The sequence below is a fragment of the Aythya marila genome (assembly GCF_965140915.1).
Source record: "Aythya marila genome assembly, chromosome: 5".
Classification (NCBI taxonomy): domain Eukaryota; kingdom Metazoa; phylum Chordata; class Aves; order Anseriformes; family Anatidae; genus Aythya; species Aythya marila.
The window spans coordinates 25,144,278-25,159,740 of NC_139046.1; the positions used below are offsets into that span (position 1 = coordinate 25,144,278).

The window sequence follows — 15,463 nt, forward strand, 5'->3', positions numbered from 1 at the left end:
GTTCCCTTTCCCCTTACGCCTTTCTATTGGCTGCGGGCGGACCCTGCGGCCTGGGCGGGGCCTCCCCGTTACCCAGCGGTGCCTCGCGCTGAGCCCCGGCTAGGCCGCGACGCGCTGCGGGCGGGATGGCGGTGGCGGTGCGCGCGCTGCAGGAGCAGCTCGAGAAGGCCAAGGAGAGCCTCAAGCACGTCGATGAGAACATCCGCAAGCTCACGGGCAGGGACCCCAACGATGTGAGGTGAGCGGGGCCCGGGGGGGCGGCCCGGGGACAACCCAGTTGTGGGGGGGTCCCTGAGGGGCCCCCCGGTTGTGGGGGGGGCGAGGGAGGTGATTCCGTGAGGGGCCACCCGGGGGGTGCCTGAGGAGGGGTCCCGGGGAGGCCCCGGTGCCCGCTCCCCGCGGGTTCTGTGGAGGGAGGGTCTCCGGGGGGCTCCCGGGCAGAGCCCGCTGACGGTGCTGTCTCCCACAGGCCCCCTCAGAACAGACTGCTGGCCCTCTCAGGCCCTGGTGGAGGTAGAGGGCGAGGGAGCTTATTGCTAAGGTAAGGAGCCGCGGGAGGCGGCCGCCGGGTTCCTTTATCCTTCCCTACGGCGATGGTTTGCTCTCTTCCCCGGTCCCTTTGCTCGCTGTGAGCTCTGAAGAGTCGGTGTTTTAGCAAGCAGGCACGAAAGCTGGGTGGGAGGCCTCCAAGGGCATTTGGAGTTCTGTATCACGCACTGAAATTTAAAGGATCCTCTCGTTCTGAGTTGCACCAGTTCTGAAGCCTGTTTTTCCCGAAGCTTTCAGCCCTTTGCCTGAAAATTGAGGTGGAACTTCGAAATGAGGAGGGGCATTGTGTGGGGTATCTGGGACGTTGTCTGTTTGACACATCTCTGTAATGAAGGAATTGATAGCTTTTCTAGGAAGAATATAAAGAGTTAAAATCAACAGGAATTTCAAAGCAGTGATAGTAAAAGCACTTGTGTTTTGTTGTGGATTTTCCATTTTTTTTCCTCCTCCCTCTCCACCCCCAGTAGAGTGAGAATGAAGGACTGATTTTTGTTCAGGGATGCCTACTTAATGCTTTATGTGGTGGATTTTTTTTTTTTTTGTTAAATTTCAACATTAGATTGTTGTATAGGTCATAATTCTGAAATTTGACAAATGGGAATACTTGAACCTAATGGAGCTGCTTCTTTGAGTGTAGCTACTCATTTGAATAAGTGTAGAAATTCAAATTTAAATTAGTTTCTCAACAAACATTATGTTTAAATACTTTATTGTAGCAATTGCCATGTGATTACAGAGCTGAGTAAAACTTATGGCTTGTTCTGAGGTCAGGAGTGGTTGTTTTTTAGGCGTGGATTCTCGGATAGTGGAGGAGGACCCCCAGCCAAACAGAGGGATCTTGAAGGCGCATCCAGTAGGTAGGTGCAAAAACTGATGTAGAGAACTTGTGTTATTAGAATGAGAGTTTATAGCAGTAAACTTAAATAGCAGTTCTTAATTCTAAATATCTTATAACTGCTGACTTTAACATGTAATCTTTGAAGAAGACAGTAAAAGACACATGAGAAATGTTTTTTGATTATAGCAATTGTCTATGGTGAAATCTTTCCAAATCCTATGGCACTATAAAGATTCTTAGTAACGTAGAGATTAGAGTGTCAATATATAGATATAATAATTCAAATACTCTTGCACAATGGAGATGAGACGTAAATGCACAATTTAGTTTGCACCAGATTCAAGGCTTTGTGCTGTCTTTAGAATCACTGGGGGAGGGAACTGTGTGGGGAGTTCAAGAGCTTTGTGTGTTTATAATAGATTCAAAATTCAAAGGTGTTAAAGTCTTCCACTTGCTTTAATGAAGAGTGCTTTTCTCCTGTGTATTTTCTCTAATGCAGTGGTAAAGCAGTTTTTGTCCCTTGTCCCTCCTACTGATAAGTCCCCTTTTAACTTACTAGACCTTTTTGTTGCAGGCTGTAGTGTATTGGGCAGAGTTTTCTGAATATACTTATGGAACTAAGTGCCAGATTCTAAAAGCGTGATTAAAAACTTACGGAATTCTGTTTTACTTGGTGTACCATCTGCTTACATTTTGCTTAGTAGCCTGGATTTGTTGTACAGTAGACACAAATCGAATCATTACTGAGGTTTCCCTTTTGCTAACCTTAATGCGTACAGTTTGACAACAGACTCAGATTTCAAGCTTTCACAACTGGATGCAAATCCATCGACTGTGGCTTTGATTATAGTGAATTGCATTCTCAGACCACTTACATGCAATGGTAGTTCTTGAAAAAGCAAGGCTTGCATTTGAATTTGAGTTATACAAAATGAATATTTTGAAGTGGCTTTACCAGTAATAAAGGGCTATGCCACAAAGATGAGAGTGAAGGCTGAAAATAACTTTTATTTACAGATTGCCTTGTTGTTCTTTGTTTAAAAACTTCAGCTTTTCCAAGTACTCAATTCCCAACTAAGTACTCTGTCTGCCCTAACCCATTTTCCAGGTATTCGGGTAGATAATTTCAGTAGCATTTTGAATTTGAAAAAAAAATCATACTGACCTCTTTATCTTAATGCATTTAAATACTTCTTATATTTTCCTTACACAAATAACCATTTTAGAGATTCTGGAAAAAAAGAAAAAGGGAACTATTCAAAAGTTAAATAAGGTCGTAATGTGGGCTCTTCCTTTTTTTAACTTCACTATGCAAATTGGATCAAGAGTTAAACCATTTTTTCTCATTTGTCACAATCTATCATTTTTTTTTTTTTTTTTTTTTTTTTAAACACCAGCAATAGATCCTGTCTGCAAAAGCTCTACTTACCTCCTCGCTGCTCCAATGACAGATTTTACTGGAATCATTGGTTGTACTAACTATACACGCTGACTTGTATTTTCTACTGTTAGAATAGGTGCAGTCCTTAAAATATGTTTTCCAATGACCACTAATGCTTTTTCCTCCCCAGGCTGGGCGGAGAACGCCGGACAAGACGAGAATCACGCCAAGAAAGCGACGCAGAGGATGATGATATTAAAAAGGTAATAGGTGACAAAAGGGGCTGTACAGAAAAGAAAAAAAAAAAACATGCTTACCTGGAACATGAACTAAGTAGTTTTTGTTGTTGCTGTTGTAGCCTGCGTTGCCATCTTCTGTTGTTGCTACCTCCAAAGAGAGAACACGTCGAGACCTAATACAAGATCAAAATATGGATGAAAAAGGAAAACAAAGGTATGTAGAAATTTCTTGTAAGAACTAATGGTGGTGCTTCTAAGTGGTAGTCTAGAAAATAGTTTTAGATTTGAAAAGAAATATACAAATGGTGTCATATATCAAAATACGGGGTTGAAGAGGAACCAAAATGGTATAAATTTGGTTTCAATTAAAAAAAAAAAATAGTAACAATGCATCATTCATTTCACGTAGTTGGCAGATAGCCTGAGGAGCAGAATCTCTAAAGGAATACATGTAAGTTTGCTAGTGTTATTGTAATGGGTCATCTTTAAGACAACTTCATTGGCAACTTAACATTTTGGAGAGCTATAATAGGAAACAAAACGGGAATTTGAATCTGGGGACATCCACTCTGTTGTGCTTTGCACTGTAGAAAATTCTGTAAGCGTGTCTTGGAAGTAACCAATTGTTCCTCAAGTACCTAGAGAACCTAGTGAAGATGCATCTTAAAAGACCAGTTATAAAGTCAGGACAGGTGATTCTTCAGTACTTATTTTGTTGACTGAAGAAAGCTTTGGGGTGTGGGGTTTTCCTTTTTGCAGAGTAGTTCCATCATGTGTTTCTTTTCTCTTAATACTTTCAGGCTTGTTTTTGTGCATACAGTCTGGCTTTCCTTTTGCCTCCTTTTCTTTAGATTATTCCTACTTATATAATTTTTCTTAGATTTTTTTTGTGTGTGTTAAGGTAGCTCACTGCTAAAGTTCTTATTGAGATGTAGTTGTGTTGGGAAGAGGTGCTGGAGAAGCAAGCTTGCAATTGTATCCTACATCTTGGACTCTGCCTGCTTCAGTCTGCAGCTCACCTTGTGCCATATTACCTTATGCTTCAAATATAGTGAGGGCTGGAGTAATGAACTATAGCAAGCTTCTCTGATAAGGACCAGAGATTAATTTGTACAAAAAATGGCACTTAAGTTGATTTTTTGCAGTTTACAACATAACTAACAGACTGTTGCTTCCATCACCTACTCCCAAATGTTTTCCTTACAGAAGGATTTCAGAATCCTTAGTGGACTTCATAGAGTTTCTGGCACATAAAGTTTGTTTGGAATGGCAGGTTTTAGCATTTTCCATTTCAGTAGTCTTCTGGGTAGATAAGGGTAAAAAAAATAACCACTTGCTCTGTGTATGACTTATAGTAGAAAGAGGTTCTTCAGGAGGACAGCATCCAGTGGACTCTGGTTTTGCTCAGGTCCATCTGGGATGTCATACTCTTGCCCAAGTAATCCATAGCTTTCCATTCTTTATCCATTATTATTTTTGTTTCTATTAAAGTACCTTTACCTCTCCATGCTAGGTATGTACCACTGCAGTTGAGCTTTGTGGTACTGAGAGAAGAGAACCCTTTTCTTTTTTCTAACTGTGTGAAAGGTCAAGGCAACTACTAAGAAAGTCGGCTTCTTGCTGTAAAAGCACTACTTGAGGTTAAATAGAAAGAAAGAGAAGGTGAAATTCAGCAAATTAGTTGTTTGAAAGAAAGGAATTCCTTAAGAATTTTACTTTAAATTTTCTCAAAACAACTGATAACTTGATGAGAGCAATTGTGGTTTCATCCGACAGTTCAATGTCTCGTTGTATAAGATATTATTAGGTAGACTGTGGCAGATAATCTTTTGCTCCCTTGTGGCTCCTTTTCTCCTTAATCCTCTTAGTGGGGTGGGAGTGTTCTTCCTCACACTGTATTTACTCAGTCTTTTTGTCAGTTCTCGCGTTTTGGATTTTTTTCATATTTACTTAGTGTTGTTTTTCTCATATGTGAAATGTGCAGGCTCCTGATTTTCCCAGTGCTAAGTGTGCTGCGTTACGAATAAGAGCTGTGTCTTGCTCTTAGGCAAAACATGATATGTCAGTGTAAATTATATCTTCAACTGTTGGCACAGTCAGTTTGTGTTCTATTGCTAGCAGCCTTGACTGGTACTAAGCCTTTAAAAATAAACATCTCTGAGGTGGGAAAGTTTCTTTGATTGTGTATACAAAAAAAAAATCTTGGTACTTGAACTGAAACTCAAACTTCTTTTTGTTGTGTTTTGTTTTTTTTCCCCTCAGGAATCGACGTATATTTGGCTTGTTGATGGGCACTCTTCAAAAATTTAAGCAGGAGTCCACAGTTGCTACTGAGAGGGTACTTATTCTTAATTTCATCAAATTTTTGATTGTAAATAATAAAGCAAAGTGGTGTGATTAAGCTGCTTTAAATAGGAATGAAAATTCCTGTGGTGTGGGTCACAGGTGTAGCAAATTGCTAAGAGTGCAAAAGGGTTTTTCTTTTCTTTAATTTAGTGGAATTAGGGGTGGGAAAGCAGGAAAGGCATTCTTAACATAATTTCATGACCTTACAATGCCTTCTGACCATTGCAGAAGTGGTAAGGCAATATTTGGGGTTTTATTTATTTATTTCAGTTCATCTTTAAAACATTTAAAATACAAAATAGATTTTCTTTTTTATTGACATTATTTTAGGAACATTTCAAAATAACCTGGAATTTAATCAGGTAGACTACTGTTCGTAGGCTATTTCTGTGACTAATGGTATTGCTGAATCAGTGCCCACCCTGATGTGTTCTGGGTGTTTAAATTATAGCCAAGTATACAGAAAGGCATGGCATTGTTATGCCTTCTGTTTGACTACAAGTGGCTGTTTGCCCCATAGTACAGATAATAAGCATTACTCTTTTTATAAATGAATATATAATTGTACAGAAGCAAAGGTTTTGCATAGCTTAGTGGTAACTTCAAAAAAAAAACTTACATCTGGGATGGTGGTAATTTTATTCTTAGTATGACCTTTTGAATTGTGAAGGTCATTGTATTTCTTACAGTTAAACTAAATGGATTATTCAGTTAACAGTAACCTATAGATTATAAACAGTGTTTTAAATGTTTATGGAAAAAAAAAAAAACTACTTTCAGCGGTCTTGTGGAAGCAGACACAAATCTGTTTAAAATCTCTTCTGTGTGGCTTTAGTGTAGCTGACTTGCAATGTTGATATTGATTACCCCCAGATTCAGTATTTGGATATCCAACTGCTTTATCTAACTAGCACTGCAGTGCTTGAAGAAGACCAAAGTTCTTTGTTGCCTGTTTGCCTTATAATAGGAAGCTATTGCAAGAGATGGTCTGGAAATACGGAGTCCTGGTATACTTCATATTAGTTTGTTTGCATAAAAAGATTTTGAGGAGTTCCTCTTCATTGCAGCATATTTCTGAGAATGTGTTGCTTTCTTCATACATAAAATCTTGCTATAAGTCAAAGTGGAAGCCCAAGGAATTTTATGACACAGCTGTTTTTTGTCCAGGCACTAAACTATATATATAAATTTTTAGGCAATTATTTTATAATCTGGACATATGGCTGTCTAGGACATAGAGACAGGACACTCCTCCTGCATTACAATAATATAATTAATATCCTCTAATTAATGACAACAGTACTCAGAGTATTTGCAGTGTCATTTATTTTGTTGGTCACAAACATCAGCCTTTAGCTCTTCATTTGCTTATTGTCTTTCTTCCCTCCAGGCAGAGTTCCTGAAATCTATTTTTCTCTACCATTTGAAAAAAAAAATCTTACAGGTCATGTTGAAAATTCAAATCCACAGTGAGTGATAGAAAGGCAGATAGCCATAGGGGCACATTAATTTATAGTTAACCACCACAAAAAAATTACGCACCAGCAAACAATGGTGCTCTTCCTCCATTACATGTAATTTAGTAGACTTCCTTATTTGTTTTTTTTTGTTTGTTTGTTTTTGTTTTCTTGGAATGCCCTTAAATAATTTTAGTTAGACCAAACTAGAATGCTTTTCTTGATTTAGGAAAAATATTAAGGTAGTTCTTTATTTATCTTAGCAAAAAAGACGACAAGAAATTGAACAAAAACTTGAAGTGCAAGCAGAGGAAGAAAGAAAGCAAGTTGAAAATGAGAGGCGAGAACTGTTTGAAGAAAGACGTGCTAAACAGACAGAGCTGCGGTTACTGGAACAAAAGGTTGAGCTTGCTCAGTTGGTAAGTCCTAGTTTTGCTCTCAAATCTTTCTCTTGTTTAGAATGTATTTTCTTTGGTGTCTTAAGGTCTTTTCTTTAATTTCTCAGCAAGAAGAATGGAATGAACATAACGCCAAAATAATTAAATACATAAGGACAAAGACAAAACCTCACTTATTCTACATACCTGGCAGAATGTGTCCTGCTACACAGAAGTTGATGGAAGATTCACAGAAAAAGATGAATGGTAAGTGGTCTTTAAGATACAAGACTGCCTTTGTTCTTGCTTTCTTTTGGTGTCTGCACAAATTTAAGTCTTTGTGCTTAGATACAGTAATTTCATGCTCAGGACAAAGTATATATTCTTGCATGGATGGTCATCATAAATAACAATATAACTTTTTCAGTGACTTAATTTTGTTGGTTGTGCTCTGATTCTCTTACAAAAAGTCAAGAGGAATATACATAAACTCAGAAGTATGTGTTTAAAATGTCCTTATTGTTAACTTTAGTATCTAGGTGTATGCCAGTGCAACAACTTCCATTTTAAAAAAGGCTGTTTTGATGGATTGGAGACCCGAGGAAATGCAGGTTTCTTTATAGAGGGCTGGGAAGTTTTGTCTTGAGCACAGTACTAGAAGTTTATGATTAATTTTTTTTTTTTTTTTTTTTACCTTTAATGTGTGTTCATTTCTTTGTTTCACAGGACGACTATATTTTCCTTTTGCAAAACAATTTAAAACACTGCGGGTGATGGTAGTCCTGTTGTTCTTTTGATTAAATGGAGCTTATCTTTTTTTTTTTTTCTTTAAAGAAGTTTTCTTCATTGTCTGGGATGGGGGATAAAAGAAGCTAACTCACCTGTCTGAATAGCTTACATTATTAAAACTTTCTGAATGTCTAATCTGCTTTCTGCTGATTTTTAGTGTCCTTTGATCACCTTAGGAAGAATAACCTTTTTATATACCAGGGAATGTAGGTATTGTTTTGACACACTGTTGGAGTGATTTTATTGAAGTTTAAAAACTGTTAGCTTAGATTTAGGATTTTACTGTTCTGATACTCAGCTAAGACAATTATTCAACTTGCTTTGTTTTATTAAGTTAACCAGTGGTCTTCTTCATTATGCATGAATGGCTTGCAGAATGAATAACGATGCAGTTCTTAAGTTAAAACAATTTGATAACTTATTAGCTTATAGTTAAGGAGAAAATAGACTTCAGCTTCTCCAATTACCTGTCTGAAACTGTTATTTTATCCCCCAGCACTATTTGAAAGCAGGCGCAATGAATTTGCAGAGCAGATTAACAAAATGGAGGCCAGGCCCAGAAGACAATCTGTGAAGGAAAAAGAACAGCAGGAGGTGCAGAACGAAGAAAAGAAGCAAGAACAGAACAAGGAGCAGGAAGAGGGTAAGGTGGCTCAGCAGGTGGAAGAGTTGGAGACAGGTAATCAGCACAATGATGTAGAAATGGAGGAGGTAGGGGAGGAAAAGGGAAAAACAGGTTCAGGGCATAGTGATGCAGAGAAAGAACAGGAGGAGGAAGAACAGAAACATGAAATGGAGATTAAAGTAGAAGAGGCTGCTGAGGTGAGGGAAAATGACAAGCAACAGGATGGTCAGCATGAAGAGGTCACAGCTGTAAAGGAGGAAAATGAAAATACTCAGCCAGTGGATAATGAGCAGGATATGGTTGAAATCAATGAGGCAGATAGTGTAGAACCTGTAGAAAATGAAAATGGCAAAGTGGAAACAGAAATGGAGTGTGATGCTCAGCCAGAAAAATCGGGTAATGCTCTTTCTCCTGAGAAGGAGAAAGGTATCAAAGCAGAAACTGAAGCTGAAACTGAAGAAAAACAGGAGAAGGCGTCTGAAGCTCAGCCAGAATCTGTGGCTGAGGCCCCATGTCAGCCGCAGTCTGTGCCACTGCCACAGTCACCTCAGTTGTCTCAGTCCGTTCAGGATGCAGAGCCCCAGGCAGACAAGGATGAAAATGCTGTCATGTCTGTAAAGGTGGTCGAGGCACAGACAGAGCAGAGTCAGACACTGAGCATAGAAATTAAAACTAAGACTAGGAGTAGAAGCAGGGGTAGGGCAGGGAACAAAACTAAGAGTCATAGTCGTAGTAGCAGCAGCAGTAGTAGCAGTAGTACTTCAAGCAGTACTACTAGTGGGAGTAGTTCCAGCACTGGCAGCACTACCAGTCGGAGTAGTTCCAGCAGCAGCAGCACTACAAGTGGAAGTACTAGTAGGGACAGTAGCAGCAGTAGTTCTAGCAGTAGTGAAAGTAGAAGTCGGAGCAGAGGAAGAGGTCATAACAGAGACAGAAAACGCAGGAGGAGCGCAGATAGGAAGCGAAGGGATGCTTCAGGAGTAGATAGAAGTCACAAGTCCTCAAAAGGTGGGAGTAGAGATACAAAAAGCTCAAAGGATAAAAGTTCAAGATCTGACCGAAAGAGATCTATATCAGAAAGTAGTCGGTCAGGCAAGAGAACTTCACGGAGTGAAAGAGACCGTAAATCAGACAGGAAAGACAAAAGGCGTTAACAGAAGAGACCAAGCTTCCTTAGCCTAATCTTTGCAGCAGAAGATTATTTGAGTTGAAAGGATTCCTTATAAGGAGGAGGAGAAGGCTGCCTTAAGAATTGCATGCTGTAAAAAATCTTTTGGAAAAATGCAGACTGTTTACCAGGCATTCTTGTACTTTTTACATAATTTTGTAAAAGGTTACCTACCAAAATTATGTGAAGTTCCTGAAAATGTAAAAATAAAAGATTAACACTCCTTTGCATCTTTTTTTTTTTTTAAATATCCTGTACTCATTAAGATCCTCTGTATATTTTAATAGGTAAATCTTTAAGTTGGTGTGATCACTTCTTCTGTATCATAAACTGTTTTTTTGTAGAAATAAATGTGCATTTTAAATAAATTGAGATGTCCTGTTGACACTTAAATTCCCCTTTTAGATCATATGTAAGGAGGCAGTGTTGCAGGAAACTTAAAATTTTGCTTTTCCCCTCTATTCCTTGCAAGAATGGGAATCTTAAGACTCCTCTAAAGAGAGTAATCTCTCCAGTGCTAGATAGGAAGGAAAAGTATTTGCTTTGAATCTATGCCTTTTTGCTTTCTTCTGTAATCACAAATTTTTATTCAACTCTATGTTCCAGTTATGAAACTTTTTCCTACCCATAGGCAAGCAGTGATTAAATGTGAACACTTTATGCTGACCAAGATAGCTCATGGCAGTCTGGAATACCACTCTTACCTGCCTTCTGCAGGTCCTTTGGTAGTGTTTGCATCTATGTTCTGGAGGTAGTTACTATGTTTAATGATGTCCCTTGCTTTGATGGACAGTGGAGGAAAGACTTCAGCTTGCTTCCCAACAAGGAGTCTCTTTTTTATTTACAGTCTTATCTTTGATCCCTTCATGCCACTAGGAATAATAACATTGCAGTGTTGGAGTTACCTGGGACTACCTAATAACTAATGTCGTGTGTGTGACAGAATGTTTTCTGAATGTATTTAATACAATACAAAGTGGTATGGTGTTATCTATGAAGGTGAATACTGTTTTTATATAATTTTGTATGGAAAACAATAACATCTGTTGCTCTGTTCTGTACATGTGCAAATAAATGTGGCTTTGTAGACTACTTTCCTGATGCCCATGTCTTTTTCTCTAAGATAGGTGTACTGCCTTTGTACAATTAAAGATTGTCGTACCATAGGTCTGTATCTAAAATCATTCTTAAAGATTGTAATTAATGCCTAATAACTGAACGTGAAGCACTGTTATAATCTGGACTGTCTGGGCAGTAAGAGAATTAATCTGATGTGCCAAACAACAGATCAGGAAGTCCTGGAAAGATTTCAGAATTGAAATGAGCAATAGGCTGGCTTTAATGCATCAAATGCCATGTGTATGCCCTTTTTTTCCTGAAACACGGTGTACTTCTTTATAGTTCTAGTTTGGGAGGATGTTAGTTTTTGGACTCTTCTTCTGAACTCAGAGTAGTGACAGACTTCTGAAGTGCTGAACTTCCTGGCTTACAGAAGTGTGCCTAGCAAGGGATGAAGTGAAATGTTCTCTCATGACAGATTTAAACAGTGTGAAAGCTCTTTGGGTTTTCCTTCTCTCAACCAGTTATGTTACTCATTCTTCAGTCCATTTCCTGCTTTGATATCCTATTTGCCTCTGCAGCTCTACAAGTGAGATTGCTTTTCACTTCTTGTCGGTAGGCTTCAACCATGCTTCCCTTCCCTTCAGGGGAAAGTGGTAGATTAATGTATTTTTGTTTTTTTGGAAGCAAAATGTTCAAGTTTTTTATTAAGATGTTAAACACAGTGGTTTACCATTGGGAAAAATTCTTACACTGAGTAGTTGAGTAAATGTCACTGGGTGTGAAATGTGAAACATACGAATTTCAAGTTGCATTTGGAAATCATTTTAATTTACTTGGTTGTTGATATCCCTAACAGTATGTTTTAAGGTTTCTTACTCTGAGCTTGAGTGATCCAGTGTTAAATGATACCTTTTGTAGTTTTATTGTACAGGTTTTAATAGCTAATACCGTAATTATACTAGGCTGGAATATAGAGGTATTTATATATGTATGTAATTATACTAAGCTGGAGTAGGCGGCTGGTCAGAAGCTGCATAGGTTTATAATAAGTGTGGTGGGTGCTGGTAACTAAACTAGGGAATGGATTGATTACATTCAAGTTTCTTGTTTCAGGTTGTATTACAGGCAGGAATATATATTTGACAAGGTGAAAATACAGGAATTTTGTTGCCAAGTTACAAAGCAGGTGATGTATTTGATAGTTTAATGCTTATTTGAAGAAATTTAACTGCCATGGTTACGCTGTGCTGTAAATAGTTTTGCCAAATCCAAGCAGCACAGTGCAACATATAAATGTCAGTGTATGATAAATTTATAAGAACCAAGTTTTCTAAAAACTACCTATATTCCAACCAATATTCTGTTACAGTAGTGGTATAAGATAATACTGTACTATTAGCACAATACCACATAAAGACCCTTGTCTTTAAAAAGCAGTTGTATTTTTAGTAATTTAGTTACACTCAATGTCACTTCATCTGAGCCAAACAATTTTAAAGCATTGGATAGAGATGTGTTTCCTCTTACACTGAAACAAAGTTGTGGATAATACTGAGACCCTGAGTACAATTTCCTTTCTGTTCCCAGTCTATTTCAAATAGCAGTAGAAATGTATCAAATGAGGTCTTAAAATTGAATGTAATAGTTTTGTGTCTGAGAATTAAGTGCAGATACCATCCAAGTAGGAAATTACTAAAATGTTTTATTTCACTCCCACATAGTGGTGAGTAGAGATCAATGGAAAAATACCTTGGTCTCTTTTCAGTCAAGTAATACAGAAAAACAATCAAAGAGGCAAAAAACTAATAATGAAGTTGAGATGTTTTATACGAGTGGGTAACATGTAAGATCTATGCGTGTCTTGTGGAGTGCTTGCATCAAATTGTCCACTCTAGCTTTAAATGAGAATTTAGAGGAGTTGGATTGGTGTATTTTGTTACAGTGCTGTTATACTACATGTATGTGCACTGACTATACCATTTACCTGTCTCAATTTTCTTCACTCCTGGCAGCAGTAAGCTGGAAGTCTCCAAGAATGTGTTTTTCCACGATGTTCCACGTGGAGTCCTTGTCAGAGTAGATTTTATGCAGATTGTTCATGAACTGTAAGCTGAAGCATGACTTTGCATAAAAGGTACACTTCTTCAAATTTGTTCTTCTTTATTTGAAACTTACATGTTTTTGTGCTTAGAACAGCTTCATTGTAAGTAAGGAAATTTGAAAGTAATTTTTCTGGAGAAAGAAGGTATGGGTAAACTTCAATAATTTCCAAGATCAGTAAATTTGCAAATAGATAACTCCAGCATCGTTTCTTCCTAAGGAAATGAAGGTCTTGTGGTTAGGCCACAGTTATAATTCTGGGATCCAGATTTAGCTGCTCATTTTGTAATAATTGCTGTTGCACAACAGGACAAACATCTTCATTTTGTGTGTCCCAGATCTTTAAAATGAGCTTCCCTGCTCAAAGAAGCATTTCTAATCCTATATGTATTTATGATGTGATCAAATGCTGCAGCAGTGGTGTATATGCATAACATAGAGATCTGTGTTTTGGAGAATACAACTTTGCTCTTTGCCTTTTTTTTTTCCCCCTTCATCTGAGTTGCGTAGAAAATCCCTGTTTTACACAAACCTCATTCAGGCAGTTCTTATTACGTGAAGCCTTTTAATGTATAGCGAAGCGTGAGGCATTCAAAGCTTAGGAAAGTACTATCAAGATTCAAAGTAGTACATCACAAGTTCCATGATTTTCAAGTAACACACGAAGTTGTCATGTTTGCAACCCTTTTTGTAATAGGGAAGCAATAATGGCTTTTTCTTACAATTTATTACCCTGGCTAAAAATATGGTTTAAATTTGAATAAAGAATGTCTGTTACATGTTTATATTTAACTAGAAGAAGAGTGAGTGAACTAGTGTTTCTTCTCTTCCTTTGTTTTACTAGATTTTAAAAGATAGTTGTCATGCCAAAAAGTGTTTTGTTTTGTTTTGTTTTTAAAAAAAAAAAACAACATGAGATTCCATATTAAAGTTGATCTGCATTTTAATGCAAACATCTCAAGTCAAGAGAACTGTGTTTCAAATGTTTTTTGTTATGAATTGTATCCTTCCATGTATTTGTGCAATATTATACACAGTGAAACCTTACATTCTGTATGTAACCTTTTGGTGCTATCATAAAAATATAATCAAAACTGTATATACTGTTATAAAATAGCTGTTGATTTTTATGTACTTAAGAGAGTTTGTATCTGCTTATGATCTCCTTTGGGATCTCTATGGTTCATGCAGATCCTGAATGGTCTAGGAAATGCAACATCTCTGTATTTATACAGGATCATATCTTGAGTCATTCAGTGAGCCATACTAATCAGTTGATTTAAATCAAACCGTTAATTCTGACTTGATTCTTCTGTGAATTTTAGTATGTCAGAAGGAATTTATGACATGTCAAGACATGTAATGTTATGTATTTCTAGCTTAATGCTTAAAGTTACTAGTTACTATACTACCTATAACTAAAGTTATAAGCTTAATGCTTATAGTTACTAAGATTTCCAACAAAATAGTTTCGTTCTAAGGAAAGCTGTTCAAATTAGATCTTTTTCATTAGCATTGTTTGTTTTTGCATATATAATAGTCTTCACTTCTGTTGCTTCAGTTCTGCAGAAGTGTCCAACTTCTACTCACTAAACAAATAAAGTGAAATCTTGCTCTACCTGCTGTAAAGTTTTCAACTTTGTCCTTTGGGAGGCAGCTATGATAAACCCCCTGTATCTTTAGCTTTGACTTTAGTGCAAGGGTGATTACAGCTTACATTTGTATAACATCTGCAAGTGTGAGTTTTACACCCTGAAGAAAAGAATATTTGATATGAATGTACTTTGTTATTGAAGTTGTATTAGAGGAACAAATAAAAGAGAGAGAGAACACTGCTAATCAACCTTTCAACAGCTTCAAACCTAGAATGATGATTGTTGAGACTAAGCTACACAATAACCAGGGCCCAGAATAATTTGAAAACTGCAGATGTAGATGAAACACTGCAATTCATCCTAGCTACTCCATTTATAGCATCTCCATACAAAGACCTGAGAATTTGTTTGTGTGTCCATATGAAGAGTCAGCCATTCTGAGAGCTATTTTGACAAATGTAATGTGTAGATCTCAAGGTGTGGGTCCTTCAGTTTGCCCTCTGACACAAACTTGCTGACCTATGTAGTTTTAGATGTTAGAATGTCTGGCTTTACCACTTTTTGTGAATCACCTCTTGGTTACCAAGGCCAGAAAGGGACTATTAAACTTTCTAAGACCATGATTGTTTTTTTGCCTTACGTTCCACGGTCGGTATTCAGCATTATGAAAGACTCTTCTGACCAGCTTATAACCTTATCAGGATAAAAATTGTCCTTTTTTTTTTTTTTGATTTTTGTATGACACTTGGTAATAGACAATCCCTCTAATATAAAATTCTTCTGTAGTTCTTCCTACTCCCCAGTGTAATTTTTTATATATTCCTTCTCACTAGTTTGTCCTACTCTGTACAGTTTGGGGAACCAAAAACTTGTCCATCTTTTCACAAATGCAAAGAAACGGCCTGATGTTTCAGCTGCCTGGCATTCTATTTTTCCT

The 15,463-nt window shown here is 37.6% G+C and overlaps 1 protein-coding gene across 3 annotated transcripts in view; it reads left to right on the forward strand.

Annotated features, from left to right (window-relative positions):
- The first annotated feature begins 41 nt into the window (after nt 1-41).
- Nucleotides 42-15,463, forward strand: part of MIA2 (MIA SH3 domain ER export factor 2) — a 50,187-nt gene continuing 34,765 nt past the window's right edge. The window contains exons 1-9 of one of the 3 annotated variants that reach the window (XM_082760474.1): nt 42-238; nt 470-541; nt 1,338-1,406; nt 2,959-3,031; nt 3,127-3,221; nt 5,270-5,345; nt 7,074-7,229; nt 7,316-7,454; nt 8,473-8,619. In XM_082760474.1, coding sequence (XP_082616600.1) covers nt 126-238; nt 470-541; nt 1,338-1,406; nt 2,959-3,031; nt 3,127-3,221; nt 5,270-5,345; nt 7,074-7,229; nt 7,316-7,454; nt 8,473-8,619 — 940 coding nt within the window. In that variant the 5' untranslated portion in view covers nt 42-125. Of the gene's footprint in view, nt 239-469; nt 542-1,337; nt 1,407-2,958; nt 3,032-3,126; nt 3,222-5,269; nt 5,346-7,073; nt 7,230-7,315; nt 7,455-8,472; nt 8,620-12,860; nt 12,966-15,463 lie in introns of those variants that run through there. The other 2 variants (XM_082760473.1, XM_082760476.1) reach the window with 2 other exon arrangements.